At 41.9% G+C, this 22,118-nt stretch overlaps 2 protein-coding genes across 2 annotated transcripts in view; both read left to right on the forward strand.

Moving 5' to 3' along the window:
* LOC308290648 (deoxynucleoside triphosphate triphosphohydrolase SAMHD1-like) overlaps positions 1–22,118 on the forward strand; it is a gene marked incomplete at its 3' end in the record, with an annotated part of 439,146 nt that overhangs the window by 236,904 nt on the left and 180,124 nt on the right. The window lies entirely within an intron of this gene.
* plcg1 (phospholipase C, gamma 1) overlaps positions 6,326–22,118 on the forward strand; it is a 70,882-nt gene continuing 55,089 nt past the window's right edge. Inside the window, exons 1-2 of the mRNA XM_080733871.1 lie at positions 6,326–6,486; positions 11,904–12,202. Coding sequence (XP_080589997.1) covers positions 11,980–12,202 — 223 coding nt within the window. The 5' untranslated portion in view covers positions 6,326–6,486; positions 11,904–11,979. The remainder of the gene's footprint in view (positions 6,487–11,903; positions 12,203–22,118) is intronic.

Raw genomic sequence — 22,118 nt, forward strand, 5'->3', positions numbered from 1 at the left:
GAGAGAGAGAGAGAGCGTGTGTCAGGAAAGATAGATAATAATTACGATGAATTAACGAGCCTGTGGAAATCCTAGTGTGATGAGCCTGATGATAGAGCCAACGTGAATATGAATGGCAACCCTAGCACTATGCTTATGTAATAATAAATTAACCACTTTGAACCCTAGCGTCCCTATACTAGGGTGTGATAGGCCGAACATTCGGTGACGTACAAAGCTTTTGGATCGACTATTTTCGGTGAAGAGATTTTGGTGTAGAGATGGGGGGGAAAAGGGTAGCCTAGTAAACTCCTCCCATCTTCTGTTCGAATCTGCAGAATGAAGGCAGGAAGAGACTGGTTTACGAGGCTAGGAAAAAGGTAGCTTTCCACACTGATTCGCTACTTTTTCTCCCTCTCGTTACTCAGTCTCGTTACTTAAAGGCCTCCACAGACTAACCAATTTTGTGCACAATGTTGTGGGATTTCAGGAATGAATGACCTCGACGATAAACAGCCCAAAATCGCTCATGATGCGCAGTTTTTCTTGCGTAGTGTGAAATGGCTGGCGAAATTAAAAGCTAAAGTATAGAAGCATTTCGGATTCAGGCGAAAATCATGGAGTCAGGACACAAAAAAAGAAATGCTGAAAACCTGCGCATTTAAGACATCCAAAAAACCCAGCTGGCAGCATCGCATTGTAAACAACTGTGCCTCAACGTGTCGTTATAACCACACAAGTATTAACTTGCGGTCACGTCGTGGTAGTTTTCCGTTGTGTCCTACAGTACTTTTCATGGATTTTACTAAAGGAGATTTCTATCCACCGAAGCATGGATCATCATCACAGGCGAACACAGAGACGCAGCACTCTCTCTCTCTCTCTCTCTCTCTCTCTCTCTCTCTCTCTCTCTCTCTCTCTCTCTCTCCCTCTCTCTCTCTCTCTCTCTCTCTCTCTCTCTCTATCTATCTATCTATCTATCTATCTATCTATCTATCTATCTATCTATCTATCTATCTATCTATCTATCTATCTATCTATCTATCTATCTATCTATCTATCTATCTCTCTCTCTCTCTCTCTCTCTCTCTCTCTCTCTCTCTCTCTCTCTCTCTCTCTCTCTCTCTCTCTCTCTCTCTCTCTCTCTCTCTCTCTCTCTCTCTCTCTCTCTCTCTCCCCGACACCACAGGGGTGTCGGGGAAGAAGTCTTGTAGTGTAAAGAGTCTACTCGCACAGCGGGACACACGACCCAATAATCTTCAAGAAAGAGGATTATGTAGTGTAAATGCTCATACGATCTGATGAAAATGTGATGAAATCGGTTTGTACGCAGTCTTTTAGTCTGTGGAGGCCTTAAGTCAGGAAGTGACTTGAGTCCCCCCCACACACACACGCACACTGATCAGAAGCTCCGGTTCGTTTTCTTCCGTTTGTGCACGGATATAAGAGGCTTTCCAGACTGCGAAGCGAAGTGAGAAAAAGATAAATCACACCTAGTGTGAAGTGAGCGGTGCTATTGATGAGTTAATTTCATTAAGCGTCCCGCGAAGCTTGGCCAATGTGACCCCGGTGGGTACAACAAACTGTGGGCGCTTTGTGCAAAGATGTAGGCCAGATGTACGTAGGCCAGTTGTAGGCCATGTAGGCACGTGACGCTGGGCGTACAACATACTTTGGACAAACGGACAAAGCCAGATGTCGGAGCTTAGCTCAAAAGAACGCTGAACATAGCAATCAGTCTGGATCCCAGGATGGAAAAAAAGAAGAGGGACCTAGTAAAGAACCCTGGGGAGCGCCCCGTCAATGAAGTTATAAGGTTTTAAAAGTGGTTAAAACACAGAATGTTTTTTCTTTCTTTCTTCCCTTCTTTCTCCATCTATATAGTTTGATTTTAATGTTTTATTTCAGGGATGTATATATTTATTGTCATTTCCGGTGAATATTATTATTCCGTGTTTTGTAAAAAATAGCAAAAAGAAAAAAGTTAAAGAAAGTGTTTTCCGTTTTGCCACTGTTGACTGAAAGGCTCTTCGTGTTTATATGCAACTTTGTGTTTTAGTCACTTTTAACATAATTTATTTCTTAACCCAATTAAGACCAGGAAAGCAATTTTAGATTTTATAGCATTGGCTATTAAAAGATGGCACATATACAAGCTCACAGCGCGTCACTTTGTGCCGCTCTGCAAGCTTGTACATCTGCTATAAAAAAAAAAGTGTACTATGCTATTGGTTAAGGCGTCTGTAGAATCGGCCTACGGTCTAAATGGGTTAAAAAGAACAACATTCCTCTTTGTTACTTGAAATGGTGATATCACAATAATACACTTTTCTTGTCAGACCCCTAATGAAAGAATGTTCTTCCGGAAAAATAAAGGACAAAGTAACGTGAGAGATATGTGTGGTGAGTTTTGCCAAAAAGAAAATTAGAAAGCCGTCATTGTGTGTGATTTATTACTATTATTATTATTGTTATTATTATTATACTGATTATTTTTTGTACTGCTGTCAGTGAGGTGAAAGTTGTCCTCTTGAGTTTTTTATTTTATTTTTGAAAATGTGAAACTCACAGCCAAACTTAAACTTTTATCATGAACACTTGTAGCCATAAGAAGACCATTTTAACGCACAAACCCTTTTTTTTTGTTTTTGTTCGTTTCATCATTGCTTAAATTGCTTTTTGGGCTTTGTAGTTTTTAGAATAAAACATTGATCTTGTCCTGTTTTGTTTGTGGATTTTCTTTCTTCGCCACCATGGAGGTTTGTCGGTTGGAATCCACCCAGGCCCGGCGCCATGGGGGTGCCAGAGGGGGCCTTTCACCCTCAGTTGCAAATCCTGCCCCCTCAGTTTAAGTTTTATATCGTCACTGTCGGGCAGAAACCTTGTATCTCCGAGTTTCAAATTTCTACGTTTTATCGTAAAGTAAAGCCCTGCTTTATCTTCCAAGACTATAGCACAAAACAAGTGAAATTATCAGATCTACAAGCACACGTGTGCTTGCAGATCGGCTATTTTCACTAGTTTAAATCATTTTTAAAATGATAAATACAAAACCAACGGTATTGGACATACAAGGTTTCCACTCAGCAACAAAATATATATTGTTTTAATATATACAAATGAGATGTGCCCCCTCGCCATTTTCAACTGCCCCCTCAGTCATTTCATCCTGCAGCCGATTCTGATTCCACCGTGGTGTTCAGGGGAGGAGGGCTCTTTGCACATACCACCTGGGGGCAGCACCCGTCGACAGGGAGTGTTGGGCGGGAGGAGTAGGACAAAGGCCCTACAATGTCCTCCTGGTGGGGGCTCCTCACTGGTCTGGCAGGTGAGTCAGTAGCAATAGGATACAACAGCAGTGACAACACTACCGACTGCGCCATCGTACCCCCACTTTTGCAATTATTTCATTCGAATCCTGAAATGTAACAGTTTTGGACACGTGAGGTTTCAACCTGTTTGTTTGCTTTCTCATTTATAAAGCACCTACATGGATGAGAACATGAGCTAAATAGGCCAGTATATTTTATGGTGCAAGAAATGAGAGCACCTTGTGGTTTGGTGCACTGACAGTGATAGAACACTGTGCATTGTTAAATGAATGCGCTTATTGTACTTGACTGTGAGTGTGTGTATATTGTGAACAATTCCTGGTATGGACGACGGCAATGGTAAGGTAATGTTTAACATCTTTATGTAATAGGGTCTTATGTCATCGTGGCGTAAATAAGCACTTGTGCAAAAGACAAATCTTGTGCAAACGCAACAGTCCATGTTGTATGCAAAATGTTATATGCCTATGGTTATGGGTTCACTAAGGTATCCATTTATAGGATACCTACTGGGTAGCCTACTGGGTGCAGTGGTGGGAAGTAACTGACTACTCTGTTTTAAGTACATTTCTGACTTGGGTACTTTTTACTTCATTTTCTTCATTTTTGACACTTGATACTTACACTTGAATACAAGAACTTTTGCCCCAAAACACACTCTCCCAGGGTCAAATGAATGAATGAAATGAAGAAAAACAAAAAGGTCACGCCAAAAAGGTCACTCAGAGGGTATGTACCCATTGCATCTACAGTAAGTGATGAATAAAGTGAATCTGAATCAAATCCGGCGACCTCTGAACGGTCTCCCCCAGGTCTTCCTAAACATCTGTGATGTCACCTGTTTATGCCCATATATGTAGATCCCTGCTCTGAGTATCTGACATCACTGTGATGTCACAGGGGAACCACAGTGTCAGGCGTTACCCGTTAAAGTGATGAACATAATTAACACAACCTCTACTACCGTATTTTCCGGACTATAAGGCGCACTTAAAAGCCTTTAATTTTCTCAAAAAACGACAGTGCACCTTATAGTCCAGTGCGCCTTATATATGGATCATTCATTGACATTGACATTCCCTTTAGCACAGCTCCATCTGTTGGATGCCTAACGCAACGGTAGCGTCTATTATGTGCGCCTTATAGTCAGGTGCGCCTTATATATGAAAACAGTTTGAAAATAGACCATTCATTGACAGTGCGCCTTATAGTCAGGTGCACCTTATAGTCCAGAAAATACTGTAATTACTATCCAATAATAAGACTAAAATGGGTCATTGATTTTACATCATGAACTTTCAAGGTTCAAAGTTACTTTATTGCTACATCTTGTCTACAGGTAGCCTACATGAGAGAACAACTCCTTTGTTCAGTTTCATCAGAAATTGTAGCAAGTACGTGTTTATGACATGTTTCATTATATTATAGCTAAATGAGTTGTGGACATATTTGCAATCTATCATTGATTTAGTTTAGGAATGTATTCTACCTTCATTCATTTTCAGTATTCAACAACTTTGAAACAGATTTCAATTTGAGTGTGATACTGTCCACGGGACGTTGTATGGACGTCGTTTCAGCGTCTTGCAGCAGCTGGCGTTTATCGTACCTTATTTACGAAATGGCAGGGCGTCGTACGGACGTCGTTTCAACGTCTTGCAGCAACGGGCGTTTATCGTACCTTATTTACGAAATGGCAGGGCGTCGTACGGACGTCGTTTCAACGTCTTGCAGCAACGGGCGTTTATCGTACCTTATTTACGAAATGGCAGGGCGTCGTATGGACGTCGTTTCAACGTCTTGCAGCAGCCGGCGTTTATCGTACTTTATTTACGGAATGGCGGTGCGGACTGGGTTATTATTAATACTAGTAATAATATAATAATACAAAAATAATCATATACATAACTTTTCTCAAATAATTAGCCACTATAGTTTAGCCACATAGGAAACTAGGAAACGGTTAATTAACTAGTATGACAACTTTGACAAGAACAGCAATGTAGCTGCGTCTTTAAAAACACACGCATATACCTCGCGGTACCACGGTGTCGCTCGCCAAAAAGACCAGATCTACAACATCACAACGCATCCAGCGCCCATGACAGCGCCACACGTTGTGAGCTTGTAAGATCTGGTCTTTTTGTCTCTCGCGAGATCGAGGATTAAAGGGGCCATGAGGGGTCGGTAGTCAGTGGTCGAAAAGGTACTCAAAATCTCAAATGATCTACGTATGTAAAGGTATCAATACTGCAATGTAGAAATACTCTGTAACAACTAAAAGTCATAAAAACAAAGTAATTAAGTAACTAATAAAGTCGTCAAATAATTGTACTGGAAAGTATTGAAATTTAGAAATACCAGTGCAGTGGCGTCAATTCAGCAAAAGCTAAGGTATGGCAACATGACTGGTGTTGCCATATATCTTAACAGACATGATGAATTTATTTTAAGAAGTACTCCCGGTCTGCCATAGCTTGCCATACCCAATTGACGCCTCTGGGAAATACTCAAGCAGTACAATATTAGGTACAAACACCTCCAAATTGTACAGTACTAGTACTCAGTTACTTTTCCCCACCACTGTAGTGTCTAGTAGGCAGGCAGGCAGGGTGGGGGGAAGGGAAGGGCCCGCAGCATACACACACACACACACACACACACACACACACACAGCCGGAGAGCAGAGCTCAACTTGCGGACTCATCCACGGTTCTCCTGCCCTAGCTCTCCGGTTCTCTCTCCATGAACCGCTGCTGTAGCGGCAGCAGCACGAAGCCAAGGCCGGCCAGCGGGGCCACAACACGCACGGGGGGGATCATAAGATCTTTCACGGCAAGAAGAAGAGAGGAGAGGGGGGCCCGGGGACTGGAGACTGGAGTAGCCTAATATATTTACTGCTGCTGGGGGCAGGAGGGGGTCCGCCGGCCCGGTGGTGGCCACCATGATGATGATATAATAACATTATAAGGAGGAACAAACCAAAGAAGGGACATTTTGTTGGGGAAAAGGGACCAGGATAGCAGCACCAGGAGTTGTTCTGTCTGCGGAGGCCGGAGATGTGCTCGTCCTGTGCGGGGCCAGTGTCTGTCTGTCTGTCGCCGAGATTTCTGCGGCGACGACGCGTTGTTTGTGCCGTGTTGTTGTTGTCCCCGTTGGATCTTATTTGACCAAGGTAAGGAAAGCATGGAGGAACTGGAAGGTGGTGGTGGTTTTAGAGAGAGGAGAGGGAAGTCGAGGGGAACTGGACTGGTCTGGTGGTGGAGGAAAAGAACGGGCATTAAGCAGCCATGTGGGGGGCTGCTGTATGGGGGATAGAAATGGATCTTTTCCTGCCCTAGACTACCTGGCTAACTGCTGGGGAGGTTTTGTTTTGTCACAATGTTGTTTGTCAGTAGCAGTGGAAAACGTACTCATTTTTACTTTAGAAGAATAAGTATAAATACTGCAATGTAAACATACCGTTACAAGTAAAAGTCCGGAATTCAAAATGTACTTGGGTAAAAAAGTACAAAAGCATTTGCGTCATAAGACTAAAGTACCAAAAGAAAAAGTAGCCTACTCATTATGCAGATTTCTCAAGTTATAAACACTAAAGTAAAGCAAATTTGTACTTGAGTGAATGTAGCCTACTTACTTAGTTACTTCTTTACACCACTGAGGGATAGAAATGGATCTTTATTCTGCCCTGACTGCCTGACAGAGGTGGATAAAGTAGGCTACTACTCTTTGTTTTACTTAAGTTAAAGTATCAACACTGCAATGTAGGAATAGCCTGCTCTGTAACAAGTAAAAGTCTGGAATCCAAAATGTACTTGAATAAAAGTATGAAAGTTTTGGCATCAAAATGTAGGCCAAAATGTTTGAAGATAGCAGATCTACAAGCTCACAACGCGCCGCATCAGCCACAGTATGAAATAGGGCTAAAGTGGTTTATGTATGTTTTATAATATATTATAATTTACATCTGCAAAGTAACTAGTAACCAAAAGTTTCCAAATAAATGTAGTGGAGTAAAAGTACAATGTTTGGATCTGAGATGTAAGTAGAGAACTAGAAGTAAAGGTATTGGAAATTGGAATTACTCAAGTAAAGTACAAATAACTCAAAGGTGTACTTATATGTACTTAGTTGCTTTACACCACTGTCTGGGGGCTAGAAATGTGTATTCCTTTCTGCCCTGACTACCTGGCAACTTGCTGGGGAGGTTTTGTCACAATGTTGTTTTTCAGCTATAGCAGCAGTGGTGGGAAAAAGTATAGTGAAGTAAAACAAATAATCTCAAATGTGTACTTATAAGTACAGTAGGCCTACTTGAGTAAATGTATACTTAGTTACTTTACACCACTGACTACCTGGCTGCTTCTTCTGGGGAGTTTTGTATAAATTAGTCGAATAATCAGCCATTCTTTCCCCTTTTGGCCTGTTCTGTTCTTTCATAGCTAGAACTACCAAACAAACCCCCTGGAAATAGTTGTTACATTGTATCCACTCTGTTCCTACATTTCGGCAACACTTGTGTGTTCAATGTGACACAACAACAACAACAACAACAACAACAACAACAACAACAGGAACAACAGGATCGAACAGATCTAAGCCAAGGGAAACTTTGATACATTGTAGTGTAGCACAATGGTCTTCAACAGGGGGTCCGGGACCCCTAGGGGGTCCTCAGAGTTACTACAGGGGGCCCTCCAAATCTTTGTGTGATAGAAAGAATAATAATATAATCTCCTTTTTAGCCAGATTCTTAACCAGATTCAGAGAACTTTAGCCAAAAATAGCAGATCTACAATCTCAGTGAGCTTGTAGATCGGCTATTTTCGGGCAAATAGGTTTGGTGTAGAGTTCAAGTGGTTAAATGTCTGAAAACACAAATTGACATGAACCCAAAAAACACTTATTATGATTGTGCTGTCAAACAATGAAATGATATGGAATCTATGACAAGGTTGTGGGGGGTCCCTGCTTCATCTCTCTCAACTAAGGGGAAAACGTTGAAGACCCCTGGTGTAGCAGGTTTGTTTTAGCAGGCCTTTCTTGGTAGAGACAAGTCTTAAGTGTGAAAATGGGGTGGGGAAATGGACCCTTTAATAACAGGTCTGTAACTCTTGAGAGCGTACAAATGGACCCATACGGGTCCATTTGGTTCCATTTGTACACTCTCAGAGTTATGGGGGGTCCTTGATTTTGAAGCTTTTCTTTATGAAAAGATTTCCCTTTCAACAATAGGGTGCAGCTGAGTTGTGCAGAGCTGACAGTTGTATGACAATGACATCACCTATCAGAACAAGTGATGAGAGAGGACCATAGCTGAACTGTTGGCTAACTTAAGTCAAACTATTATAAAAAAACTAACCATGTAGCGCTGATGTATTCTATCAGACCTTGGGGCAGACTGTTGCTTTAACATACAGTGTGACTTTAAAGGGGTTGTGTAATGATATTTCTTTGTTAAAATTAAGTATTAAAGGCAAAAGCTTGTAACTTATTACTTATTAAACTGTAAATTATTATCGATAATTTTACCACTTCCCTCTATACCAGCAGTCATCAGCCACTGGAGTATACCACGGCGGTGTTTACTTGTAGAAACAACACATATGCCCTCTTGCTGTATTTTGGTTGTTTTCTTTCTTTGTTTTGTTAGACAGGACGTTTTCGGGCTACGAAAACAAATAGTGAAAACGGCAAAATCAAAAAACACCACCACACTGCTGTAGTGGCTGATAACTGCTGGTGTAGAATAAGTTTTATATTTATTTTTGATTGTTTTGTTAAGTAAACCCTGGGTAAAGTTACATACTATGCCTTTAAGTACCTCTGTGTTAGGGATGGGACAATAATCGTTATTATCGTTTATCTTGACAGAACACTCACGATAATCTTATCTTGGAGATTTAAATTTATATTGAAATCCTCCTCTGCCACGCACTGGGATCATTTCACCTTTTATTGGCTGAGCTGCATATCTGGTCCACTTAAACCCTCTATAATTGATAAAACAGACCTGGAAAGAACATACTTGATACAGTCTTTTTTTCACTCTCTCTACCAAATCTCTTTGCCAAAAAATAGCTGATCTACAAGCTCAGTGTAGAATATCTGCAATTTTTTGGCAAATGTCCAAGTTGTCCAATGTTGAGATTGTACAAATGGAACCTTATGGGTGCTTTTGGTTTCATTGGTTCAGGCCCCTTTTCCACCGTGGTTGAACTAGTTAAATTATTATTTTTCCCGCCTAATATCGAACCAGTTCAGTAGTGTTTCTACTGAAAATGAACCCTAAAAAGTAAAATTTCCGCCGGTTCCGTGAAAGTACCAAGGCTCTTAGAATCTAGCACGAGTTCTAAGGAGCCTCAGAGTTACGGGGGCCCTTGAACTTAAGCGTTATAGCAGTGGTCAACCTTTTCAGTCCGCGACCCCCAAAATAATCATAGTTGAACTGTGGATCCCCTACCCTGACGAGCACTAAGAGTTTAGGCATTACATTTTGTATGACACGGTTCTATTGTGAAAATAGCCGATCTACATGCTCACTTCTTCTGTCGTATGTCCTTAGACCTTCAGCTCTGTGTTAGCAAGCCAGTCCAGTGTGTCATTGTCTAAGTCAGTTAAAGGAAAATTCCAGAATAAAACATATTAATCCTTAATCAGCCTTTTATCACGTCTGTACATACCTGGTATGATGGATTTTTATCATAGTCCTTCCAGTTTTTACTTCTCCTGGACTCCTCAGATCTCTCTCCCACAGCCAAAACGGCGGTAAATTGTGGTCCTCCAAAAGCGCTAATTTTCACCGCTGCAAAGTTACTTTTTTCTTCATAAATCTGCTATTTATAGTTCCAAGAGAGCCAGTAATCCACTGTTTTATCGCGGGTTGAGGGAAATGGCCGTTGTTGACATGATCCCAATAGTACTCACAGAAGAAGAATGAAGTCTCGCGTCTCGCGTGATTACCGCGTTTCCTTTAGCTTTTTCTTTAGCGCAAAAGAAAGCTTTCTCCTGGAGTTATTACAGCCAGTATGTACACAACAAGGCATCGTGGTATATATATAAAAAATAAGAAAGCAGAAGAATATAATCTAGTTAGTCTATTGATCGCTAGAATCTAGTAATATGACTGAGAAGGATTCATAACAAAGCATTTTAACGGACTTCCTGTAGTCATAAGGTAATTCTATTACCTTTATTTATTTTATTTTTTCCTCAATACATTTCTTCGATTTTATTTATTATTTATTTATGGAATTACTTATAAAATAACTTTGACGTGTATTATTATTTGTAAACAATGTAGGCTACAATATAATCACAAAATAATCGTATTTTCCTCAAGACATTCTGCAATGCCTCACCAAATAAACGTTAGGTAAAAAGTACCTCATGAAAGACACGTTTCTGTGGTCATGAGGTAATTTTTACCTAAAGTTTATTTGGTGAGGCTTTGCAGAATGTCTTGAGGAAAATACGATTATATTGTGATTATATTGTAGCCTACATTGTTTACAAATAATAATACACGTCAAAGTTATTTTATAAGTAATTCCATAAATAAATAATAAATAAAATCGAAGAAATGTATTGAGGAAAAAATAAAATAAATAAAGGTAATAGAATTACCTTATGACTACAGGAAGTCCGTTAAAATGCTTTGTTATGAATCCTTCTCAGTCATATTACTAGATTCTAGCGATCAATAGACTAACTAGATTATATTCTTCTGCTTTCTTATTTTTTATATATATACCACGATGCCTTGTTGTGTACATACTGGCTGTAATAACTCCAGGAGAAAGCTTTCTTTTGCGCTAAAGAAAAAGCTAAAGGAAACGCGGTAATCACGCGAGACGCGAGACTTCATTCTTCTTCTGTGAGTACTATTGGGATCATGTCAACAACGGCCATTTCCCTCAACCCGCGATAAAACAGTGGATTACTGGCTCTCTTGGAACTATAAATTAGCAGATTTATGAAGAAAAAAGTAACTTTGCAGCGGTGAAAATTAGCGCTTTTGGAGGACCACAATTTACCGCCGTTTTGGCTGTGGGAGAGCGATCTGAGGAGTCCAGGAGAAGTAAAAACTGGAAGGACTATGATAAAAATCCATCATACCAGGTATGTACAGACGTGATAAAAGGCTGATTAAGGATTAATATGTTTTATTCTGGAATTTTCCTTTAAGCCACGGTCACCATTCGGTGGCCGGTATATGGGGCAGCTAGTCATCACATGTTCACAACGCCTATTTTCACAATTTCTGCCTCTAATATTTGACAATTTGGCCAATGTTTAATTTGTCATTTTGGAGGTACTCTATACACTTAAAATGTGTGTTGGTTAGTGAGAAAACAATGTTGCACATTAAGTTAATCATCTGGGGACCCCCCAAAATAATTTGGTGGGGTCCCAGCCCACAGGTTGAGAACCCCTGCGTTATAGAACCACTGACTTAAGACAGCACCTTAACTGCAGACTTTGCACCGGCGTTACATTGTGTGTGCAGTATTGCCACAACAGAAGACTTGCAACAAGGGATTGTTTTTTCATCCCCCCTCCCCTTCCCTCCCTCTCTCCTCTCCTGTGCAGGAATCCCTGTCTAGCTCTGGCCTGAGCAGCAAATTGTTCTGAAAGGAAAGGGAAAACAAACAGGGGAAGTTGCAGCATGATGGCTGGAACCATGGCGGGCTCCTTCTCCAACGGCCCCGTCCCGTGGATGGAGAACGACACGGAGATGAACAACATCTACAGGGACCTGGAGCTGGGCACGGTGCTGACGCTCTTCTACTCCAAGAAGTCCCAGCGCCCCGAGAGGAGGACGTTCCAGGTCAAACTGGAGACCAGGACCATTATCTGGACCCGGGGAACGGATAAGATAGAGGGGGAAAGTGAGTTAACACGTTGTACACAATACACATGCGCGCACGCACGCACGCACGCACGCACACACATACACACACACTCTGACAGATGCACCTCAAACCGGTTGTAAGCCGTCATGCTGAGCAATAATACCTTATTTCAGGAACGGCTATGAGCCCTAAGACAAACAAAGCACCTGGTAGAGCAGAGATCAAGGGTAGACGAGATGAAAAGTTCCACTTTTCCTCTGTGGCACTGCTGTGTCAGGAACTAAACCCTTCTTAACCACTTTGACTCAGTTGTTGACCGAAGCCCCTATTAGCCGATCACAATGTGTTGTATATCATGCTACTTTTGCAGAATGTTTAGCCCCCAAAAATAGGAATGCTATGGTGCTATGCAAAACACGTTCGCCCCCATCTTTTTTTTTTTTTCACGGACAAGGTTGGGTTTGGGCATAGTTTTACTGAGGTTATGGTTAGTAATTAGGTTTAGGCATAGTTTTAGTTAACAGTGTTTCGTTTAGGAATAAATAGGCATAGTTTCACTGAGGCTACCTTCAGCAATACCTGGTGGCTGAGACCGTTCTAAGGTTAGCCGGATTTGACCGGGGGTGTTTTGGGTGCGAGAGTTCTTTGTATTTATTATTCAGCAGTAGTACACAAACGTCTGGTTTGAGGACACACAGGAGAGTCCCGCTCCTGTCCTCCTCTAGCACTGAGATCAGTTATTCAACTCTTCCTCTCTCCCTCTCTCTCTCTCTCCCTCTCTCTGCCTCCTGGGTAGCAGCAGGGGTGTCGCACCAAATTCTGGGCCCTGGGTACAAGGATTCACTGCATTATTTTGTGCTTTAACTATTGAAAAATAGCAGATATACAAGCTCTGTGCCGCGCTGCAAGCTTGTATATCTGCTATTTCCTTTTAAATCGTGAAAATTTGTGCAAGTCTTTGAAGGTTTTTTCAAAAACCTTTGTTTCTATGTCAGTGGTGATCAAACATTTTCATGTGAAGGACCCCCAAAATTATATGTATTTGGATACGGACCCCCATCTCAAAATATTTAGTTCCAGAAGCAAAAACGACTTTTCAAAAGATAGCAGATCTACAAGCTCGCAGTGCCTCACTCTGTGCCGCACTGTGAGCTTGTATAACTGCCATTTTTCAATATGCTAAAGTATAAAATAATTCCAGGCCCCTCCACATTGGGCCCTAGTAACTCAGTCCCACTTTTGCCCCCCTTGTGACGCACCTGGGTAGCAGGATGCGTTGTGCACAGCTGCATTCTGCTCCGGATGCAAGCCAGAGAGAGAAAGAGAGAGAGAGGAGCCAGACAGGACTGTCTGTGTAGGCTCACAGGTCTTTTCTTTTTCATACCAAACGGTATCATCTTCTCCGCCATGAAGGGGGAGACAAAAGGTTTTGGATGTGGGGTGTTGGGTTGGGTTGGGTTGGTTGGGGGAGGTGGATTCATACACACATGAGCTCATAGCCGTTATTCGATACTCCAGGAGAGGTGATATCAGCCCCCGAACAGCTCATTAATGTACATAAATAGAATATACGTTTTTTTCCCCTTCTTCTTTACTGGAAGTGTTGGGTCATGGAGGGCCCTTTGATGTTTATCCTGCATCACAGACGGTTAAAAAGAATTATGTCCGTTAACTGTTTTAAGCCCTACAATATGCTTGGTCTCGCGATGAATAGCGAATATAGCCGATCTACCAGCTCACATGAGGCGTTGCAACGCGACTTGTGAGATCGGCTATTTATTTTAACTTTCACCTTTAAGAGGAATGCCAGTTTGAAAGTCGTTAATATCGGAAACACTTGTTTGTTTGTTTGATTTGTTTGGCTGATAGAAATCATCATAGATCAAACACAATGCTGATAATGGTGCCTGTTTGGCTGATAGAAATCATCATACACCAATGCTGATAATCATGCCTGTTTGGTCTGTGATGATTGGATATGCATATTTTGTGTTCCGGTTTTGAAGTGACATAGTAGGTGGTATTAGCTTTAACCACTTAAACCTATCAGTTGATCCCCTAGGGGTCGAGTATTCTATACTTATTGGTCCCTGCCTCCTTTTTCCCTCTTTTTCGACACCAAATCTTTTCGCAGAAAATCTGTGAGATTGTAGTTTTGCTATTTCATAGAATATTAGCCTATTATGACATGCCCAGGATAGGTATGCTTAGTTGGCTCACGTTGTTTTTTAATATTCATAACTAACTTACTAATTAACTAACTAACACATGATGTTGACATTTGTAGTTGTTTTTTTCGTTGGAGCCAACAAAAAGAACGGGCCTGTACACTTGCTGTAAAACTTAACCAATAATTTGTTTTTTAAAAAATGGAGCAGTGTGTAAGTGTTTACTTGTAGAAACAACCTCTCGCTGTATTTGTTGTTTTGTTGTCAAATTATTGTCTTAGGAATGCGACAAATACAAAAACATATTATTGAACTCAAGTCTCCATGGCATGAGTAATCAATAGAAAACAAGTCATTTTGGGGTGAACTGCTCCTTTAAGGCTTGTCCTGTTGTCCCGGACAACTAATACATCTTTATAGACAAGTTCATTCAAAATGTACTTGTGGCTCTTGGTTTCACTTTTGCTGTGACGCTCCCAGCAGCTTTGTGCTGTATGCAGACTATGGACTGCCGATAATAGGGAGTGGAGGGTAGATGGGGCCATGGGAGGTCTTATTTATTTGTCAAATAAAAATAAAAAAATTGTGTGAAATGGCTAATTTGTATCCGGACAGTGACCTTTGTGCCTGGACAAGTGAATGGGAAAAGTACTTGTTTAAAGGACAAGTGCCTCAAAATGTTAATGCCAAGCCTTGGGCAACTGCTTGGCTCAAAGGACATTGTGTGAATTGGCAAAATAAAAAAATAAAACTGCACAACTGCGCTTAACGTGAGCATGAAATCTATATTTGTAGTTGTGTATGTCATCATCTATTGTTAACCTTAAGGGTCCTTTGTTCACTGTCTGGCACGCTTTCATCACAGAACTAACTTAACCAGTTATCTAAGCGACACACCGACCATACCAATGACTTGACATAAGAGCTTCTCCAAACAGAATGTTCACACAAGATGAAACAAACGTTCACACAAGATGAAGGGCTAAGTCCTGACACACTGCACTGATAGTGTCACAGAAGAAATATGCACACACTCAGGCTATGCTCAGAGTTCAGACTACCAGTGCAAATATATATATTTTGGGCCTATGGGATATTTAGATTTATCAATCTGGATGGCCCAAAAAAACAAAACAACATATCAAAACTGATTTTGATTTACTTGAATCTGATTTGAACCACATCCACATTACAAAAATATACTAGTATCTGCAACGCCGTCTTATAACAGGATTATAAATACTAAGCAAGACCGAGGCTATTTGAAAATAGCCCATCTACAAGCTTGTAGATCTGCTATTTTCAATCATGTTGTACTTTTACTTTTGTTATTTTGAAGTATATTTTGATGCCAATACCTTATTACCTTTGTACTTACGTAGGGGTGGCATAGCTCAGGGGTAGAGAAACCGATATTAGAGCACGAAGGGTTCCCAGTTCGAATCCGGGCTCCCCCTGAGTTAATGTCGAAGAGTCCTTGAGCAAGACTCTGAACCCTAATTGCTCCCGGTGAGCAGGTTGGTGCCTTGCATGGTCCGTGAATGGGTGAATGTGATGCACGATCTATGTAAAGCGCCTTGGATAAAAGCGCTATATAAATGCACCATTTACCATTTTACCATTTACTTTTACACCAGTAGATATTCAATTCCGGACTTTTACTTGTAACAGAGTATTTCTAAATTGGAGTATTGCTACTTGTACTCAAGTAAGACATGTTAATACTTTTTCCACCTCTGACAGTAACTGACTACATTTACTTGAGTACTGCACATTACTTTAACTGCATGACTCCGCTACATTGTCTTCTAGGAGGGGACTCCAGTCCGATATCTGAATATACACAAATACAATCTGTTCACTTGCAAATAGTGTGGACAGTCACGCTGTGTTCACACAGGCGGCGACAAGCAACAGCCTACAACTTAGTTTCCAATGGATGCCTGTGACGTAATGCTACAATCTGCCTGACACTTCTTGTCACTGCATGACTATGCGTGACGCGCTACTACAACTCCTTTCAGCCCTTATTGACGCAGTGTTGTGTCAATTAATCATAATGTTTTTGTTTCAGAGTTTACATTCTCCTTCTCTCTCCCCACAATTCCTTCTTGGTCCTGTATAGTAAAAGAAAGAAAGAACTCATTCGACTTGGCAACAATGTTTTTGTAGCTTTGTAGCTGCTAGTGTGAACTGAACTTCTTTTGTCACGGTTCTCGTTTAAATGTTCCTCCCCAGTTGTTGTGGGATTTAATTCCAAAAACAACGTATATTCTTTTGCAGAATGAAACTGTGTTTTGCGAAAAAAGTATGATAATGAATAATAATGTAAATGAACGAGTCCCACAAGTATTTAGTTAACTATTAGTAGGAGCGGGATTGTTTAATACCATTTGACTTGCACATATCGTTGCTGTTGGGCAGACACCGCTAATATCTCCATATTTTAACTTTGTGTTTTTCTTAAGTGAATTAACATCCTACACACTACAGTGTCACACAAAAGCATCAAAAGTAGCAGATCTGCAAGCTCGATCTTCTGCTTTTGCTATTTTCGAATTTGAATCCTGAAGAGTAACGTATTGGGACTTAGGAGGTTTCCACCCGACAGAGACGATAGGTGGTCTCAACGGTGGTGGCGGGCAGGAACTTGACCTCTGCCTGACCTCGGACGCCCCCTGGTCACACTTCTTTGATGTTCGTCATTTCCTGTGACACTGTGTGTGACATCGTCAACCAGCGTGTGTTTGATGGTTCAGGTTGACGTTTTTGGCTCAATGGCCGCCTACAGTTTGATTGTTGAGAAAAGCCCCATGATTATTGAGAAGAGTTCATCGCGAGGTCATGATTCTCCTAACTGACCGTATCAGCCTGTCATCATCGCCAGTCCATTATGGTAATTTTTTGCTACTTTTTTGGGTCTATTGTAGAAATCTTTAGACAGTTATGTTTTTTATAACTCTCTGGGGCATATGCATCGCGGGTCGTTTCCGGTTGTTTCCCACTTCCATGTGCGTCACAGAACCGGTAGTTGGTAGGCCAATCAGAGGCAGGTGGGGGTGTTTTTTTTGTACACAGCCTCTAAGAACAGCGGAGCCACGCAACATCAGGAACTGGATGGCAACATGCCCATAATGCTCTGTGGAATTGAATTGATAAGTCCCGGAAAAGACACGCTGTGATTGGCCAGTATTCACTTTGACTGGCAGCGTGGTCAGCCGCAGGGCCGGACGTCCGGCCTCCAGTTGTTACACGTCACTCCTATGAACTGTAGCGGCAGATGAGGTATCTAGCTTTTTGAGCGGTGGTCACACCGTCTCCATAGCGTGGCCGTGTGTGTATCCGTGTGTGTCTGTCTGTCTGTCTGTCTGTCTGTCTGTCTGTAGCCTGAGGTGTATGTAGCCTCAGTACCTCTGGGTGACCAGAGAGGTGCTGTTGAGTCTAGCTTACCCTGAGCATCAACTGCAACCAGTTGGGGCCTGAGTGAGCAAGTATGGCTCACACTCTCTCTCTCTCTCACGCACACGCACACCCCCCCCCACACACACACACACACGCACGCACACACACACACACACACACCTCTGTGAGCAACACACACACACACACACACACACACACACACACACACGCATGCACGCACACACACCCCCACCCCCACACACGTGCAGGCACCACCGCTCACTTCAAACTTGGGTTTGATTTTTTATATCTGTGGTCTCCACGGTGGTGTGCACCGGCCTGTGCCACCCGGAAGACCCTGGTCAGTGGCCACACGTCTTTGGTGTGTGTGTGTGTGTGTGTGTGTGTGTGTGTGTGTGTGTGTGTGTGTGTGTGTGTGTGTGTGTGTGTGTGTGTGTGTGTGTGTGTGTGTGTGTGTGTGTGTGTGTGTGTGTGTGTGTGTGTGTGTGTGTGTGTGTGTGTGTGTGTGTGTGTGTGTGTGGCTGCCTACGACACCGTGGTGGTAAATCACCCACCAATGTAGGCATGCAGGGCAGGCATCCTACTCGTCTGTCTGCATCTGTTTTCTGGGTGGAGATTTGAAGGTGAAACAACGATAACATGAGCTTGATTCTATTAGTCAATCAAGTGTCAAGACTTCATCTTGATTTGGTGTTGATTTTCTGTGATGGATGGAAAGATACTTTTAATGATCCCTTAACTCAGTGGATTTCTTTTATTAGATGGTACACACATACTGTATATATCTCAGAAACCTCCTTACTCCAAAATGTTCATTTTTGGGAAAATGAGCTCAAGTGAGCTCAAGTGGAGTTAGGAGGTTTTGTCCCAAGCTCTTTTTACTACTTTCCATTGGTTCAATATTATTTTAACCAACGCTCAGATGTAAAGGGTGTTCAATAGCCCTGATTTATGCCAAAACATCTAAAACCTCAAAAATGTAGTTAAGAGGTTTTGACCAGACAGTGACAATAATATATATTGGAGGGGGGGATTTGCATGATGTGCAACATGGTTTATTTACCAAACATACAGTTTAAGTGTATACAGGGTATCTGCACATTTCCAAAGTGGCAATTTAAGGACATTTAAGACCTTTTTAATACCTCCTAAAATAAAATAATAAGACCATTACTGCGTTAAAAGTAATCAAGACACTATACAAGTCAAAGGGGTGGGTACTGTGCCACATGGAAGCCCCTGCCCTGGTAGCACTCCTTTGATGCGGGTCATTTCCTATGACACCGTTGGCACCAGCCAACGTAGGCATCATAGTCATCTGTCTGATATCTATATTCTGCATGGAAATTAAAATACCTGGGTTTGATTCTTAAGAAATGCCAAAGTCATTTGCATGAACACGATACCAGCAATGATGATGATGATGATGATGGTGGCCAGTGGCTTTTGTTGTGGGCTGTTAAGAACGTGTTTATAAACTAGTTCCAGGCAATAGAATCGTATATCACAGAAGTGAGCAATTTCCCATAACAACACTGTGTCACATCGCCAACCAACCACCCAACACCGACAACATGTAGGTTGGTCGGCTTTTGGCGAAATGTTCGCTTATATTAACCAAATGTTGGCCTAGAATTTTATGCAGAGAATAGGTTAAGTTATGTTAGACTGGTAGAGAAATGTCAACATGATAATTATTAGTACTCTGTTGGTATCAAGAGAGTTCATTGTGACGATTCTTAACTGATGGTGGAACTGTATCTGCCCGTTATCATAATTTGCCAGTGATGTTGGTCAGTGGCTTCTTTTTCCTTCTTTTTCTGGTCATTTAGAAGGGTTAGGGTTTATAAACATGGTTTATAACCAACCAACCAACATAGTCATCATAGTCTTCTGTCTGCATCTGTTTTCTGGGTGAGGATTTAAGGGGAAAGGCCATCAGCCCTTCATTAACATTGATGATGATGTTCAGTGGCTTTTGTTGTGTTATCCCACTCCCTTTAGAAACTGTCTATAAACTAGGTTTGTTCCTGTAAAAAAAAAGAAAAGTCTTTATTTGTCCCAGAGGGATATTTCATTTCACGAGTCTGTTCAACAAGAAAAACAAATGACAAAATACAACAAAACATACAGACTCCCAGAGTACACAAACAACAACATATGATGCGAGGCAGCTTTTGGTGGACAAAACTCCTGCTAAAATGAACTTTTTCCAATCTCAAAGTTCTATATCCCTGTCCAGTGGCGGTTGAGGGGACAATATCGCCCACCCCTAGCTTCTAGCATATATATTCACTGTCTGAGGGGAAGCTCACTGATCACTAAGTCTAATATGTTGTAAAAATAGGTTTTCTGGTGCAGGGGTTGTGTTGGGCAGGAGGAACTTGACCTCTGCCTGACCTTTTGAATGGTCACACTTCTCTCTTAAGGCCCATTCCCACTGGGCCAGATAACAGATATCTGGAGATATTTCTCCAGATATTTTTCCATGCAAAGTGGATGGTAGATACAGATAAAAAAATGTTTTGCCACAGATAAAAGTATCTGTGGCAAATATCTGTGGTAGACTTTTTTTTTATCTGTATCCACCATCCACTTTGCATGGAAAAATATCTGGAGAAATATCTCCAGATATCTGTTATCTGGCCCAGTGGGAATGCGCCTTTAGATGTGTGTCATTTCCCATGACGCCATGTCAATTGTGTGGTTGTGACTGTGAGCTTGTAGATCTGCTATTCTTTGCCGAATGGTCGCCTATCATCATCATGACATAACCCAGCATGGGATGACAGTGACACTAGGGTTCATTTGGTTAATTGTGCTGATTAGTTTTTTCTATTGTATTTTTGACAGTTTTATGTAAAATATGTTGTAACCTTCTTCTGATGAGTGCTTTATTGCGACCAAAGATCGCAGTTTACCATGAGAAATGTCACAGCTTGTCTCCGTGTGTGTACACATTTTTACAGTCTATGGGTTGGTTCCCTTGACACATCACAGGTGATATCACAGGTGACATCACCCCTATTGCAAAAGTCCATATATGGGTATTCTCCAGAATCCCCTCTTATGCCCAATTATGAAGATCCCTGATGTCATCGATATATATCACTGGCCAGATGGCCAAGACATGGCCCATATCTGTGTGGCTGGTTCAGATAGGGATCTCCAATTCTCCATGTATGGGCATAAAATATATTGTATATTGTGATGTCATGAGAAGTTGAGAACCACTCTAACAGTATCCCTTTTATGCCCATATATGGAGATCCCTGATGTCATCAATATTAAGCCCATATCTAACAGGACTTCATATGGGAATGCCTATATGGAGGAAGACAGCCCATATCTGTGCGGCTGGTTCAGACAGGGATCTCCATGTATGGCCATAAATGGGATCTCCATATATGGGTAACTGGTCCGATATCCATCACTGGCCAGATGGCCAAGAATTGGCGCGACCTCGCCCTTAAGGGGGAGGTTGCATGTCGCCTTGAGGCGTCTTACTAGTATAATTATACTGTGTGTGTGTGTGTGTGTGTGTGTGTGTGTGTGTGTGTGTGTGTGTGTGTGTGTGTGTGTGTGTGTGTGTGTGTGTGTGTGTGTGTGTGTGTGTGTGTGTGTGTGTGTGTGTGTGTGTGTGTGTGTGTGTGTGTGTGTGTGTGATGCGCGATGCGCGCGTGCACACAGAATCAAAGTGAGCACACACGCGCACACAATACGTATTATGTGGGGGACGGGGGAGTATGGAACAGGATGCATCCTCCTTCAGTAAGGTGACACCTCTGGGCTATCTCTTATTTTCCTGCTTCTCTCCGAAGGAAGCTGCAAATATTTTGACTCCAGCGAGCCTGGAGTGTTCTTAAACAAATGGAGCCTGTCAGTGGTGGTGGCTTTACTTCTTCAGCAGGAAGTCTGGTCTGCTGGCATAGCCAGTCTCTGTCTGTACGGAGGAAAGTAAACGTGTGAAAGATGTGATCTATCATCATGATATAGCAAGTTGGAGTCCGGGGACCCCCAGGGGTCCTTGAGGGAGTTCTAGGGGGTCCCCAGCTGAATGATACTCAGGAACCAAATGGACCCTTATGGGTCTGTAACTCTGAGAGTGTACAAATGGAACCAAATGGACCCGTCAAGATTTTAAATTAACATTGATTTTACAATATAAATTGGGTTCCCAGAGATAGAAATGCCATTAAATGGGGGTTCGTTGCCTAATGCATGTCAAACCGGGTCCTTGGAATTAAAATGGTTGAGCTGTGCTGTTCCATACATGTTTTGGAACACGTTTTTGAAAATAGTCGAGGTGGCTCTGACCGTCCTGCGAGCAACTCGGCAGGGTTAAGATTGGATCTTTGAAC

This window comes from Nannobrachium achirus (assembly GCF_963921795.1).
Source record: "Nannobrachium achirus genome assembly, chromosome: 9".
Taxonomy (NCBI): domain Eukaryota; kingdom Metazoa; phylum Chordata; class Actinopteri; order Myctophiformes; family Myctophidae; genus Nannobrachium; species Nannobrachium achirus.